Consider the following 15,686-nt stretch of genomic DNA (forward strand, 5'->3'; position numbering starts at 1 on the left):
CTGCAGAAGACTTGAAACTGAAGAGAAGAACCTTAACCATGAAAATCTCTGTCGAATCTGATTTAGCCTGAGAAGACAAACTGAATATAAATGTATGCATATTACACTGAGGTTATGCTTCTAATGTGACAAAATATAGAGAAAAATAAGAGATATTTAATTGTTTGCAAGGCTCAGTATCTATAAGTCTATATTTGGGTCAAATATGCATCACATGCACAGAAAGAATTCAAGGTACTTTAAATTGAACAGCCAAATGTTACATCTTGGCAGTTGTTTACTGCACACTTTAATGTTGTGTTGACTGTTTCTATTGGATATATTATTCAGCTCTAGCCAGCCTGAACATATTTCTGGTTTTCTTCACCTTCTCCTGGTTTTGGCCAGTTACACATTTTCTTTGATTTCATTTTCCTCCTAAACTTTTCCTCAACTCTAAAACGTATTGCATTAGTAAACACGCCGGCTGCTGATGTGCCCAATGACTACTGAAAGTGGGAGTTTTCAGCTTTGATGCATTAAATGAAAAACAAATGGGATTTTCCAGTGCTTTACCAGTCAATCAAACGAAAAGAAAAACACTTGAGGTGACAAATATGTTACAATTTAATATGCTGCAGAAGCTCAGTTTGTTATTTTAGAACAAAGCAAGGCTAGCTGAAAATATCACAAACAACGAAATCAGATCAAACAAAAGCTTTCTCAAGTAAATTCGCCAACTTCTACTCTTTGGATTCTTGCAGGTTATTGCTATCAGCAGGCCAACAGAACCCAACACTCTGCTGCGACTACTATAAAAACAGGCAGTTAATGGTTGACGGTGGCCAAAGAAGCCACTCAAGAGTCGGTGTGTGTTTGGAAACGATCTCTATACCTTCCCTTGACCTCTCTTCAGAGTCCAGCCTATATGTACACCTGTGTGTGCATACTTCGTTATCACCGGCAACAAACGCATTGGAAGTGCTATCGGGCCTCAATCTGCTCTTGGTTTACTAAGAAAGATTGCCAAGGGTTATCTGTCTCACTCTGATATGCAGAGATAAGGGCCTGGGGCTGGCTGTTTAAACACCTGGGGCCCGGGGTATTAGAGCGCCCTCCGTCCCCCTGGTTTTGCCACAAAAGGGGAGAGGAGATGGAAGAGCGAGCGCTGGCTGCTGCGACTGAAGGGGGAATGTGTGTGAAAAGTAATGAACACGAGAGCGTGCGCGTGCAGAGGTTAATGCGGGGGTGATTATTTCCCACCACTCCCACCCGCCGTACGCCTGATGACAATAAAACACGAAGCCGAGCAAAAGCAGAGCATATTTTCTCCAATTTTATCAACAAAACTGGATAAAATACGAGCACAGACGGATCTGCAATTGATCTTTTTGTTTCGTTTAAAGCTTCTATAGTGGGAGATCTCTTTCTCCACATATGGGACGTACCTTACAGCAAGGGTCAGTCATTTGCATGAGAATGTACGATTAAGTGAAAGAGATAGAGTCAAGGCTGTGTTCAGAATACAAAAACGAGGAGGTTTTCCTCCTCTATTACCCCCCTCCACCCTTCTGCATCACTCCAGTCCCTTGAGTGTTGATTACTTTCTCAGAGCAAGGGTTACTAAAATATTGCAGTAATCTTGTTGGCCTGAAGCCCCTGACAACGCTCGGTCCATTCGCCTTCAAGAAATAAATCTATGACCCGTCAGCGTGGAGATGATGATGATGTGCCTGTCAGAGTGTGTTGGGGGCGGGGCAGAGGGGGTTGGGGCGAGGAAGGAAAAGTTGCGGTCAGACGGGGGATTGCTGATGTTTAGAAAACTTAACCTCAGGCTCTTATAAAGTGTGGGCCCTACATTTAGTTTCAGGCTCTTCCTTCAAATGTAATAAACGTCAAACAGGATTGGAAATGAAGTGCAGAAGCCTGGAAACAAATTATAGTCAGAAAAACTGCAGAATGACAATTTTAGAGATTTTCTTCTTCTTTTACTATTCTCCTCTTCACTGTCTCAGAGATAAACTTGGGTCTTTGTCTTGTGTTCTTCGTCACAGTTACTTATTTTCAAACTGTAAATGGGGGAAGGTGTAGGTGAGTAGTGGGCATGGGCAGGTGGGTTTGATTACCAAAAAGTTTCAATTTGTTCAACCAAAAATAAAAATAAAAAATACACAAAAATAACATGATTTAATGACTTATGTAAAACAGAATAGTTTGTTTTGCCACTAATGCAAACTATGCTATAATATGGTTATATCTCCATTATATATATATAAATATATGTGTGTGTGTGTGTGTGTGTGTGTGTGTTTTTTTCTTTTTTTGTTTTTTTTGTTTTAACGAGCAAATTTTTGAACAATTTTAATTTTAAATTCTTACAGCACTGGATATTATACTTTTTTAATCATTCAAGCCCTTATCCAGTGACAAATCTGATATTAGTTGGTGAATCAGCATGAATGCTGCTCTTAGACGCATAGGAACCATGAGAACTGTTTTAGTTTTCACACCCTGTCCATGATTTTCACATCTGGAAAAAATTCAAAAACGGCCAAATTTCTCTTTTTCTGAACAGAGAGAGAAAAGAGTCTGAGGCTTTTGTTAAGCCAGCTGACTGGCAGTGCACAGTAAGTCCGTGTTGTGCAGCAGGTCAGTATTTTACTGTAGCCAACATGTTCCTTGCTCCGATGGCAGTGGCTCCAATGTGGGATAAAGGAGTTCGGGCACTGGCCGCCTCCATCAGTTATGGCCGTTTCTATGGCAACCATCAATAAATATCAGTTTATTTTGAAATTTAATTAATAGGAATGTAACACTATCTTGCAATATTAAAACATCACTATTTTTGCTGAGGTAAATGGCATGGCTTCGCCGGATGAAGGTCGAGCAGAAGATACCGGAACAACACTAATTATTTGTTTATTATTTCAAGTTTTCTTGAAAGTAACACTAACTAAATACCATCTTGTGAGTTTTAAATATCATTACACTGCTTCATGTTAAAGTGGTCTATTTAATAAAGGTTGAGTCCAGACTGTATCTAGTGAATAATCATTTATCTTTATCAAAATATCCACTTCCTGGATCTACCAATGTTCTCCGGCCTTTCCTCATTTTGAAAATGCATAGGAGAAGCAACTCTTCATTTTAAAAGGAACTTACATTAATTTGTAGATATTAGAGCTTGAGATTTTGTTGAAGTAAATTATGTCTGAACACAGCGTTTGAAAGATATCCAAATAGAAGCTGGCTTTTTCTACAATCATTGTGTCAGACTTTGCTACTGAAATAAAAAAGGCATATATTTTAAGACTTTTTACACAACTTCACCCGGGGCAACAATAACTGTGGAGGACACTGCCCTTATCTCTCGGCTCCTCTCCGTTTTCCTCCATTCCAGCCTGATTTGCCGTAAATAACATGTTTCCAGGTCCGTGTGTGAAGCGCCCTCGCCGTGTCTGTGCCGTCCTTTGCGATATAATCCAGGGCACAGAGGAATGGAAGGGGGCAGAGGGCAGATTTATTCAGGAAGTGGGTACTTTCTGGTGCATTCATTGCAACACCGGAGCACACACGCAGACACCTCACAGCACTGACCCGTGCCACATCTGGAAACAATTACACCCATGTTTTGACTTGACCCGGGTGCACCCAGGTTAAACTTTTTTCATGCGCTTGTTGCTGGGGAGCGGAGGGGGGAGGCAGAGGTGACCCTGACACGGTGGCTGTGGGGAAATGATGTGTAATTAGTCCGACGAAACAGAACCCAGCCTGTCTGAAATAAAACACGAAGAATGCCCGGCAGTTCGTACGAGAGCAGACGAGGGAGCGGGAGTTGATGCGCCGCTCGACGACCCACGGAGGAATCTGTGAGGACACGAAGAGCATCTGAATTATCAGGCATCTCAGCGCGGTGCGGCGGCGCTTTCATGTGCGGACGGCTGCGGATGATGCAATGTTTGATTTCCACACTTCAGGAGGCTGTCAGGACAGCGCATGCAATATTAAACAGTGTCGTGTCAGTGTATCAACCAGACTAAATTAACCCATTAGTATGCTACGGTGCAAAGCGGGAAGATCAATGCATGAAACGGTTTGGAAATCTCCTTTGATACAAGATTTCCCAGCTTGAGCGAATTGATGAAATTCCTCTTGAAACACAGGCAACCATTTCACACACCAGACCCCCACCCGCCCCACCAGAAGACAGAGACTGATGGAGCTTGTCCATTAACAAAGTGAGTTGCTGCCTCTTACATAAAGGCTTGAGGAGAATTGATCATAAGCAGCCAGAAATCTACCTGAATGTTTACCTTCTCCCCGTGAAACAACAGTCAGTCTGCGCTCAAATTCCTCCTTTATATCATAAATAATGGGCACTTTTCATGAAGGCCAAGCAAATAGAAACGCTTTCAGTCGTAATTGCCAGCACCAGAGAAGTAACAGACTTTATTGTCGTTATTAAATGGTGGAGAAACATTAGTGAGAGGCTCTGAACAAGGACACTGCTCTCATGAGTAAAAGCCGTTCCGTCATTTCCACTATTTTCTCCCAAAAACAACTGTGAGACAAATTTAGCCGCGACTGAACCGGCTTAGGGGGGTTAAAGATTGAACTTTAACCGCTGCGTTTCTTATTGATCTGAGCAAACATTGCAGGGTGAGAAGGTGGCCTTGAATGCAGCAGAATGTCTCCAGTTAAGGGGAAAAGTCAGACTGTTAAAATCCCAGGAATACTCGGTTAGCGAGGCTGACTGACTCAACAGGCTGAAAAAGCTGCAGGGCTGATATCTCGTCTGCTGCCACTCCCCTCTCCCAGAACTACCTTGTTGTCTCAGGGCCCGGCTTCAGCACTCATTTCCTGAGCTCACCGTCTACTCCAATTATCAAGCCAATAAAGGACCCCCTTGTGCAGTTATGGGAAAGGGGAAGGGAGTCAGGTCCAGGACAAGGGGGTCCCACAGCGGTAAGTGTGTGCGATGGATGCTGCCCGCATATTGGAAGGTGTGACTAATGGTCTTGGACAATGTTGAGACAGCAGTGCTTCGGCAGTCACCTGGGCAGGCCTGGCAGTTACTGGAGGAGTGAATCTCCTGGCCGGAGCCGTCAGCTGCACAGAACTGCAGTTTGACATCTATAGGATCTGAACTCTTCAAATGTAGCGTAACAGAGGTACTTTTTTTGTTGGCTATAAAAAAAAATTAATTAATTTAAAAAGCAATCTACAAACTTCTTCTCTTTACTGTGCATTGCACAGAAGTGCATAGGTGACATTCACACAGTAGGTAAATGCAACCCGTGTCCAACGTTTTCACCACAGTCTTTCAATCTTTTCACCCCAAAACATACAATCTGTGCCACTAATGAAGAACTGCATCTAATGCTGTCTGAACGGTCATGCCGCATTTAATCTGACGTGCGTCAGAATTGTGCACCAGAAAAAGCAGGAAGCAGTAAATCTGGACATATACAATGGCTGAAAATGATAAACTTGTGACAGAAGTCTGTGTCAGTGAATCACATCACATCATAATCCTGCCGCTCCTGGTCCAACTACCCATCCAAACAGACCTCTATACAGAAATTGCAGTCAATGCTTCACAAAAGGCCATTACTATTTAATTGTGCTTTATGTAGTTAGCTTCCTTTGTGTTATGATGGTGACAGTGGTAGGCGTTCGCACCGCAATCGGTGGGTTGCTGGTTTGAACGCCACTCCACACTCCTCTGTTGTTGTGTCCTTGGGTAAGACACCCACTTCGCCTGCCGGTGGTGATCAGCGGGCAGTAGTTGACCATCAGTGTGTGTGCGTGTGTGCGAGTGTGAATATGTGAATGACTGTAGTGTGAAGGGTCCTCTGGACTTGATAAGTTGCTATGCAAGTACTCTACCATTTACCATGATCTGGAGGTACTACGGTCGGCTAACGCTACTGAATAAACTAACATCATTATTAATTCTGTAAACAGAGCGCTGCTGTGTGGCATCTACATTCTTCTGTGCAGGCACGGGCTGGTAAACTCTTCACAGAAGTCTCACTGCACTCGGGTTTAGTTAGTTATAAGAAACCCCCCCCAAAAAAAAAAAAAAAAAAAAAAAAATTAAAAATTGGAATTGACCTGTTGTGTGAATATAGACTTAGATTCAGTTTCTATTTATCTTCTGCAATAAACAAATACATAAATATCACTTTGTCTGGTAGACATATTTCTACATGTCAAAAAAAAATATAGTGCATGTAGTGTACTATAAGAGAAACCAGATTCAACACTCATGATATCCATCCTGCCAATTAGGTACAATGGAGACACTAACTGAAAGCACCGTGTTCAAAATCACAACTGTGAGAATTTTGATCAGTGAAGACATTCATTCTGTCAAACAGGTGGCCATTATTTAAAGACATCATGCTGGATTGTAGTGCAACCTGAGTTTTACGGACCATTCCAGGCATTGTTCAGGAGAAGAACTGAAATTATCTAAAATGGAAACTGCAGACAGAAAAGCAGGGAAAAACACAGAAAACTGAGATTTTAATGAATGGAAGAACAATTAGAATAGAAAGTCTGAGCAGCCAATGGCCAGCAGACGATCAGAGAAGGTTTAAGCTGCAGTTATACCTCCAAACAGCAGCTCTCTTGAGATAATTTGACTGTGAAGAACGCCCTGTTGACTTGTATACCACCACTTCAGAGGCTGCAGTTTTTACTTTAAACAGTAGATGAAGCTGCATCTGTTGAATAAATGTGTCTGTATGCAACAACTGGAAGCAAAAAAAAACAACAAAACAAAACAAAAAAACACAAATACGCCATAGAAGAAGTCCAATCCCAGCATAAGTCTTAACTACAAAGTTTGACTGCAGAAGTGTAACTTTTTTGCTGTTTCTACAAGTCTATCAAATATGAATAAAACACACAGTGGCAGATTTTCAGACCTTTCCAGATAGCATAAGATCGGTTTTTCTTGTCAGTCAAAGTTAAAGAAATCTGGGCCATTTTATAGGTCAGGAAATGTATTTGTGCCCCCTTAATTAGAAGACACCTATGTGAAGACGAGCACTATGCTGTCGAGACATTTTCATTCATCCCATTATTGTACCATTATTTCAGTCGTTATTATTGAAGAAACAGCATGAGTTAAATAGATGACAATTTGGTAATAAAACACATTGACAAGCCTAGAGAGGAACTGAGAAACAAGTTATAGACTGATAAAAGCAAAATTCTACTTTCTGGGTTTCAGATGATGACAAACATTGAATTTAAACCATAATACTCTGTTTAGCACGGAGACCAAGACCTCCGTGCTAAACACGTGCTAAGCTTTTGGGAGAAGTCAGAAAAATCCCATAGAAAATTTATGGGGTGACATCAAACATGCCGATTCTGAAGCAACACCAAGCAATGTAAATAAACTGAAGAAGGTAATTTCTTTCATGCCGGGCTGGAATGCCTGTTGAAAGGTACCAGAACTTGTTTGACTCCATGTAACAAATATGCAAAGCAGTTCTCTGAAGCAGTGGACGTAAAGGTAAATAACCGTTTAGTGATTCACAGGAAAGAGAAGAAAAGTTGTCTGGTGGCCCTGCTAATGGTGTTTCACCCATTTTCACATTTAAATTTCAACAAACGGATACCGCAGTCAGGTGCTTTTAACCACCGTGGAGTTGTGATTCATTTTCACATTGACTGGAGATCCACTGGGTTGATAGGAAATCTGTGACTGCATCAGTACACAGGTGGATCTGTCAAACTGGGTTCTTTGACGATTTTTCTGGGCTTTAAGTTTGGATCTGTTCCAAGTTCTTATTTTAGAGAGTTTTTACTTCAATCTCTAGAAGTTTTCTCAGGCTCATCAATCTATTGTTTGCAATCTGACTCCTCTCTGAAGACAGACAGTCTGCTGTATAGATGTATATTACAGCATATTACATTTTGCGGACCTCTAACATGGATGTCATTTGGAACAATGTTTGAAAGTTTCGAGGTGAAAAGGAAAACAGTGAATCTGGAGGTGACTCACCTGTGCTGCTCCACAGCTTCGTTATCTGGCAGCTCTGCGCCGCAAACGTTGCATCGCTCATGCTGGTTCCTGCCGTCCGGTTTCATGCCCACTGCCAGCTCCCCCAGCTTGCTGAAGAACTCTCTCTGGATGAAGCTTTGCGGCAGGAGGCCCCCGTAGGTGCTGAAGTCCATGGACATAGCCAGGGCTGGAGACATGGGGAGAGCGGAGGCCATGGACACCGGCATGGACATCATGGCGTCTGTTTTGTGGTTAACGGGTAAGGAGTACAGTGAGGCCAAGTGTTTCTCCGTCATCCCCGCCATCGCCTCCAGCCCCATCTGACTGACTTCGGCCTGGTGGTCGCCCATGCCGTCGTCGCGGACGTAGTGCAGTTCGCGGGCGCTGGTGATCACGCTGCTCCTAGTCGGGGTTCCGGGGCCGTCTCGGTTCCTGTCTTCGCCGCTTCGCTCTCCGTTGCTGGAGGCGCTGGACTCCATGTTCTTAGGGCTCTCGTGGCCATTTCCACCCATGTCCACCTGCATGTTTTCAGTCTTGATCTCAGACATCAGGTGGTGGGAGTTAGCATGGATGAGCTGCTCTCCGGCGAAGCCCTGCTGCAGCAGAGACTGGCCGATGCTCATCAGGCTGTCGACAGCGGCTTTGGTGGGACTCAGGTTGGAGACGTTGAAGGAAGTGGAGACGGAGGGACTCTGGTCGACTACGCCGGACATGTTGGGAGCCTGTTGGGTACCTGACAGGTAGGAGCTCTCCATGGAATGTTTTTTGGAGATTTTGGCTCCATTCTGGCCTTTGCGCTCCTCGTCCTCCTCTGTGCTGCCATCATTAGCGCTGACCTCCACGTCGTTCTCGTCCGAGGACTGGATGGTCTCCAGAATCTTTAGGCATTGTTCTTCTAAATACTCGATCTCCAGGATCTCAGCTGCATACAGAAGATCATCCAAGTCCTCCACCTTGGCCTGGAGCGTGGCAGTGTAAGCATACTCCAAAATCTGCTGAAAAGTCTTTGGTGAAAGAAAGTCCAGGGTGTAATGCTGGCTGCTGCGGTGGAAGAGGATTTCAAACATTTTGCTGGTGCAGGCTAGCACAGTCCGGTGAGCATGAAACTCTTGGCTGTCCACCATGATGATCACATCACAAAGAGTCCCGGCCAGGCGCATCTGGTTGGCCTTCTGCAGCAGGGCGGTGGGATGGTTGGGGTTCTGGAGCTGAATCACACCCATTTTACTTAAATCCATTTTGTCGATGCAATACTCGAGGCCGACTCATGAGGCTCGCCTTCCCCCGTTCAGGAGAGCTTTTGACCGTCTTTGTAAACAAGTTGAAACCTGCACAGAAAAAAATAAAATAAAATCAATACATGGGTGTGAAAAAGAACTTACAAATTTTAGTTTTTGCTCTTTTGACACGCATTACAGAATAAAGACACTTTGAAAAAAAAACAAAAAAAAACATAAAAAGCCATTTTAAAAGCCCATAAACACACTTTTGGAAAACTGAGATCAATTTCACAAGCCAAACCCAGGCCTAATTACTTCTAGGTCTACAGAGTCAACCACTTAAATAAAACTTGTCTGACAAAAAAAAAAAAATGAAAGCATCACACGCCAAACTACAAAAATTCAAGGACAGATGAAAAATAAAATGGTGGCTTTAACCAGTTCTACCCCAGTCAGCCCCGCACAGATTCGTCCTCATTTGCAGATCCTGCGTAGTTCCTCACAGTTTTTGTGGAAACACCTCAGGACTAGTGTAAGTCGGGCCAAGCCTTATATTGGAAGCGATTTGATTGGCAGCAGATTGCATTTGTTGGTTGGATTTACGTCACTGGATGAGCGAAGGTGGTACTTGCGCAAGGCCACATGCAACATCAACTGGACAGGGCAAGCCACAGTGAACCAATATACCTGCTGCCCAACGGTACACATGCAAACTGACATCATCAACCACGGCTCCTGTGTGCTCATGCTCCCACATTCCTGCCTATATTCACGCCCACATAGTGAGGAACACACTTCCAATGAAAACACACCCAACTTGCCTAGAACTGAACCAGACAATAACTAGTCAGAGTGACACTTGACAATGGAGAAGGAGCTGAAGACATTCTGAAGAGAATCTCAGTGAAAACTATTATAAACAAACGGAGAACACATGGAAGACCAGAGAACCATCTCAAGAGTGTCTGGGCTAACAAATGTATCCCGACAAAATGATTACGTTTTTTTGTGACTCATACAGAGGAGGTCACAAAAAAAAACAATCATAAAAACATTTAAAGTACTTCAGGTCTCACTCCCTCAGTTAAGGTCAGAGGTCATATTTCAATAATAGGGAGAGAGAGAGAGAGAGAGAGACAGAGAGACAGAGAGAGAGAGAAATAATGAGAGAGAGAGACAGAGAGAGAGAGACAGAGAGAGAGAGACAGAGAGAGAGAGACAGAGAGAGAGAGACAGAGAGAGAGAGTGGGCCTCCTGGAGGAGCTGCAAAGCCAGAACCACAGGTGACTCAAAAAACACAAAGGCCTGTTTCATTTTTACCAACAAATGTCTTCAGCTTTTGAGCAAATATTCTGTGGAGACTGTCAAACACAGCAGCGGTGGTGTGCTGGTCTGAGCCTGCTTTGCTGCTTCAGCCTCAGAACGACTTGCCGTAATTGATAAAACATGAATTCTGTTCCAGAGCAAGAAATCCTGAAGGAGACGATGTGGCCATCAGCGAAAGCCTAGAGCTCCAGCTCTATGCAGCAAGACTGCAATCTGAAAAGAGTCGCTTTCATTGTGGGATGACACAACCAGTTGCTATGTTTATGGTGCGAACGCTTTATCGGACTGTTCTGGGTTTGTTTGGATGGTTTTATTTTCCGTAATAAAATAGAAGCGTTGTTTTCTACTCGCTTTGTTTGATGTTAAGGTTTATTTGATGATCAGAAAAAGAAGAAATCTATGAGAGGAGAAATAGCTCGAAATTCAACAAGTGGAATGCTCTCTTCCACATTAGAAAGGTCATTTTAAACATTTAACGTGACAGTGCATGTATTCACAACACACCTCAATTTATTATGCAAATGGAAAAGTGTGAGGCCACCGGCGTCTCGGATTGCAAATATCCTGCAGGGATGGTAAACAATCTGTGCAGCGGCATTGTTCTGAGAATGTGCATGGGGTATTGACAGTATTTTCTAAAAGGAGACAATTTGCTGGCTGTCCAACAGGCTCCCCCTGCATACCAATCAGTCCGACATATGTTATGCTAAAAAGATGTCTTCATTTGCTTATCTGATGGGGATGTACACCAGTTAAACAAGAGTGAATTGTGGGCTTTCACTCCGCCGCTTGGCTCACAGCGACAGTCGACAGCCTTTCTGAAATTAAATAGCATCTTACTCAGTATTCTCATCACAGACGGGAGCAGAGAGCAGCGGCCAGGAATGGGTGGAAAAGAAAGCAGGATGAGGCGAAGGCACACAACGCTGCTGCACTTAACGCCCCTCTCCTCTCCTCTGCTCTCCTCTCCGCTCTCAGGCGCTTAAAATCTCAAATGAATGAACATGTCTGTTGACTGTCGGTAATTTCATTATCCAAGTTAACAGGGCAACATGTTGCTCCACCTTATTTCTAAAGCATGTTTGACCCGCGCTAAATAATGAGGACAGGTCCAGATTCAATTAGCAGCCCCGAGGCTACGTTGCACTTTAAAAATTGGACATCTCTGCATTCAGATTCGCCCGACGTGAAGTTACAGCACGCCGCTTCTCGGGTCCAATTAAATAAACACTGTTGCAACAACAGACGATGCATGAATGAAAGAAAACGAGGAGAAGCTACCAGCTACCACTTCCACTGACCTAGTTTCTGGCTGAGTTCATAGAAGGCGAGTCTTATGAGAAAGGACAGCTCTGACTGAAAAATAAAAAGACTTAAACGCAATCAATCGGCCGAAGAGCAGAACCGTGGTCTGAGGGTCAATTACTGAAAAAGTCTGATTTTTCTTTTCCTTACTCATTAAATGCAACAAAACTAAAGAAATCCCACAATGTAAATCCATCAAAAACCACATTTATAAAAGATCTGCCGATCTGATTTTTCTCTGCCCAACACTGGTTTACAAAATTTTCTTCAGGATCCAGCCCACCAGATTTGACTGATTATGGTGTTAAAACATAAAGCAAAAATATGCTGCATGATGTTTGAATTAAAATATTTTTTTTCATGAGTCAAACTTTCCTCTGATTACTCAAAAACATAACATATATCCAGATTTAAGCTGTTTGCTGATAATTACCACACTAAAAATTTTTGGGGAATTTTTTGTTTTACTGGCATTTAATCAGATTTTGGTTTCTGAACAAGTAGTTTGTTGTCCATTGCTAACTTTGATGGACTTTTTAAAATTTATATTTTTCAGATCACGTCAAGATTAGACATAATTTGATGATAAAATAAGGCGATGCCTTATTTATTTTTTAATTGGATTCTAAACTACTGCCTGTACCTGGAGTACAAGTGTCCGTTTAATGTGTTATTTTTTTAAGGGAAGAAAACAGTCTTGGCCAGGACAACATCAGATCAGTAAGACTTTTTTTTTTAATTGATCGTTCTCCTCAATCATAAATCAGTAAAGAAGAGAATAAGTCTGATTAGTCCATCTCGCCTTTTAAAAACTTCTTAATTTCAAACTCTTCCATTCTGCTTATCAAAACATTTTATAAAAATAGCTAAAGAACCTAAAAGTTAGACTTTCCTCAAGCTGAAACTAATTTAAAAAAAAGTCTGATGGGTGCATGTCTCTTTTTAAAACTTTTGCTCATTTTAATTTGTTTTCTGCAGCATTCGACATAAGGAGTACAAAAAGAAAAGTCACATTTGTCACCTGAAAACTCCGTATATTTACGTCCTATTTTTATTCTTAGAAAACAAAACTATTCAGCTACTCCTATAAGCCCAAAGTGGAGCAGGCTGCAGTGATGTTAAATGATGCTGGCACCTATTGTTTGCGCCCTGAATCTCAGAAAATGATCCCACCACTGCGTGGACCGGTTGTCTTTTTTGGGGTGGAGGGGGGAATTAACCCAAATCGATTAGGAGTGGAGGTAGTGATGAAACCACAGGTATTCCTCTAGCTGGGAGCCCCCCGCCCCCCTGTCTCTCTCTGTAAACAGAGATTATGCTTCAAACCGAACATTATCTTTATAACATGTTTGCCAATAGGAGCGATTTATGGCCCCGTAAATGGTCGATGCTTGTTGCGCTCTGTGCTGGGATGTAAAGTTCCCGTTTCTGTTCTGGGGGACTTTGTCTGGTCTCTATTAATAAAGAAGAAGGCTGCGGAGCGTCTAGACAGCGTTAATGTTGAGCCAGCTGCAGCAGACAAATTATACACAAGGTTATGCATTATGCAAAGGAGTGGGGACTACATTAAATACATTAAAGCAGTGCAGATTGTCTCCCCAGAGGACAGTATAGATCGCTGACAATGACCATATTAGGCAGGCTTCACAGAGAAAAAAAAAAGGAGCAGAATCGATCAGATCACGGGTTGTCTGCCATTGCGCGCCTTGACGAGGCAGCCACAACAAGGATAAACAGCGCTCAATATTCCTCTCTGACACACAACAAGCACAGAGAATAAATAAATAAATAAATAAACGGTCCAATCTCAGAGACTGGCCGTGGCGTGCTTTTTTTTTTTTTTTTATTCTCAAGAAGTCCACCTGAGACCCGGAGAGCGAGCCGGATCAACGCGCAGGTGGCGGAATGAAAGGGGGGCAGGTACGGTCTCTGCCGCTGCGAGGAGATAAAGAGGGAAGGAGTGAAAAGGGGAAGAGAAAGATCAGACACATTCGATAACAAATCAACTTGCCATCGCTTCTGTTACCAGTCCTCCCACCCTATACCCCCCCTCACAGCGATTATTGATAACCAATCAAACATCCAGTTGGCTGCCAATCAATTAACAGCCTGACAGAGAAGGAGCTGCGTGGGGGTTTTGGGTTCGTTTTGTGAATAAAGACCGGTGTCTCCAGTCCTCACCGTGATGTCACCTCAGCTAAATGAGCCAGGCTGGTGCGCCTGTAGACGCGGGGACTGGAAAAAGAGCGCATCTGTCTGGAAATTGCGTAATTTTGACTAAAATTAAAACGAGCGGAGCGTGATATTTTTTTCGCCCCCCACTCCCAAGCAAAGTGACGCGCGGCGCGGCGTCATGTGCTGTCTGGCTCCCGGTGAAGCAGCCAGACCTCACGTCCTCCGACTGCGATCTCCAGAATACTAACTAGACAACACAGAGAGAGGCAGAGGGGCTGGGGGCGGGTGGGTGGAGGGGTTGGGGGGGGCGCACGTCAACCTTAACATCTCCACAACAGGCTTCATGCAAACTTCCACACCTTGCAGCGCGATCCGGTACACACTTGTTCCCAGCCAGAACTCTCCAACTTGGCTGAGCCCAAGTGGCGTCCGCTGGCAACTTCAGCGGCAAGGTTGAGCGAGGACAGGCGCAGCGAGCGGAGAGCGGCGCTGCATTTAAAAAAAAAAAAAAAAAAACACGCATAAAAACAGCCCATATGGTGAATGAAAGTACGCGGAACACACAGAGGGACGCGCATGCAGAGAAGCGGGTCTGGCACTTGTCGCAGCTGCGTTTAGCCCGGGTCGGTACTCACCTAAGTTGCACGTTTTGACTCCGTGAAGTGCACGGGGGTTGGGGCTACAGCATAGTAAGGCAGTTCGCAGTACCCGCTCTCTCAACACGCACTAACTCCTTTCTTCTCTCGCCTCAGCAAATCAACACGGTGCTGACGTCAACGCAGCCAGTCAGCCAGACGAGCAGCAGCAGCAGGCAGGCGGGCAGGCGGGCGGGCAGCCGGGGCCGGGCGCTGCATGCGCTCCGCTCCGTCCAAACGCTGAGAAAGTGAGACACCTAGGGGGCTGTCTCATGTCGAGCCGCTGCTGCCTTACAGTGTTGGGAACGAAAGGTGACCGACACTGCCCTCTCTCCAGCTGTTTGATCACAAGTACAGTAGCCCACAGCCGTACTGTATGCAGCCAGGGGCGCAGCCAGGGCGACTGCGGCTCTGTGGGAGAAAACCTGAAAATGGGGGGGAGGGGGACGTGAAAGAAACGTAGCTATAGTAAATAATCATAGTAATAAGTATTTGATGAAAACTCCTCTTGATGAAAAGTTCTCTTTTGAATTAATGCCTAAAGACACTAAGATCAAACAAAGTGAAAAATCAAAAGCACTCAAATTTTGTGATCAATAAACAAATGTGACAGCAAGTGAAGTTTCAAAATTAAAAAGTAGTACAATACAATGATATGAATAATAATAAATGATAAAAGGCAACCTTTCTCAAAAGGCTTTGGACAAAAACAGAATTTTATTTAAGTGTCCAGTTGATAATTATGAAAAAAGGAAATAGAAAATATATTTGTAGTTCTGTGCTTCAGTGGTTTGTAGTTCCTATACATCCCAATGGCTAAACAATCCATCCATCCATCCATCCATCCATCCATCATGCACTGTAATCCAGAATCTGCTACTTCAAAGAAATCAGGGACCATAAGTTTTCTTTATTAAATGCTGCATTTATATATATATATATATATATATATATATATATATATATATATATATATTTTTTTTTTTTTTTTTTTTTTATATTTTTTTTTATAAAATTTTTTGG

General features: G+C 43.4%; 1 protein-coding gene across 4 annotated transcripts in view; it reads right to left on the reverse strand.

Annotated features, from left to right (window-relative positions):
• LOC106956222 (zinc finger and BTB domain-containing protein 16-A-like) overlaps window positions 1-15,686 on the reverse strand; it is a 48,128-nt gene that overhangs the window by 15,081 nt on the left and 17,361 nt on the right. Inside the window, exons 1-3 of one of the 4 annotated variants that reach the window (XM_015046921.1) lie at window positions 14,664-14,903; window positions 14,388-14,517; window positions 8,003-9,330 (exon numbers count right to left, since the gene is read on the reverse strand). In XM_015046921.1, the coding sequence (XP_014902407.1) occupies window positions 8,003-9,240 (1,238 nt within the window). In that variant the 5' untranslated portion in view covers window positions 9,241-9,330; window positions 14,388-14,517; window positions 14,664-14,903. Of the gene's footprint in view, window positions 1-7,296; window positions 7,883-8,002; window positions 9,331-14,387; window positions 14,518-14,663; window positions 14,904-15,686 lie in introns of those variants that run through there. The other 3 variants (XM_015046923.1, XM_015046920.1, XM_015046922.1) reach the window with 3 other exon arrangements.

The sequence above is a fragment of the Poecilia latipinna genome, unplaced genomic scaffold (assembly GCF_001443285.1).
Source record: "Poecilia latipinna isolate Pla-1442-1.1 unplaced genomic scaffold, P_latipinna-1.0 Scaffold798, whole genome shotgun sequence".
Taxonomy (NCBI): domain Eukaryota; kingdom Metazoa; phylum Chordata; class Actinopteri; order Cyprinodontiformes; family Poeciliidae; genus Poecilia; species Poecilia latipinna.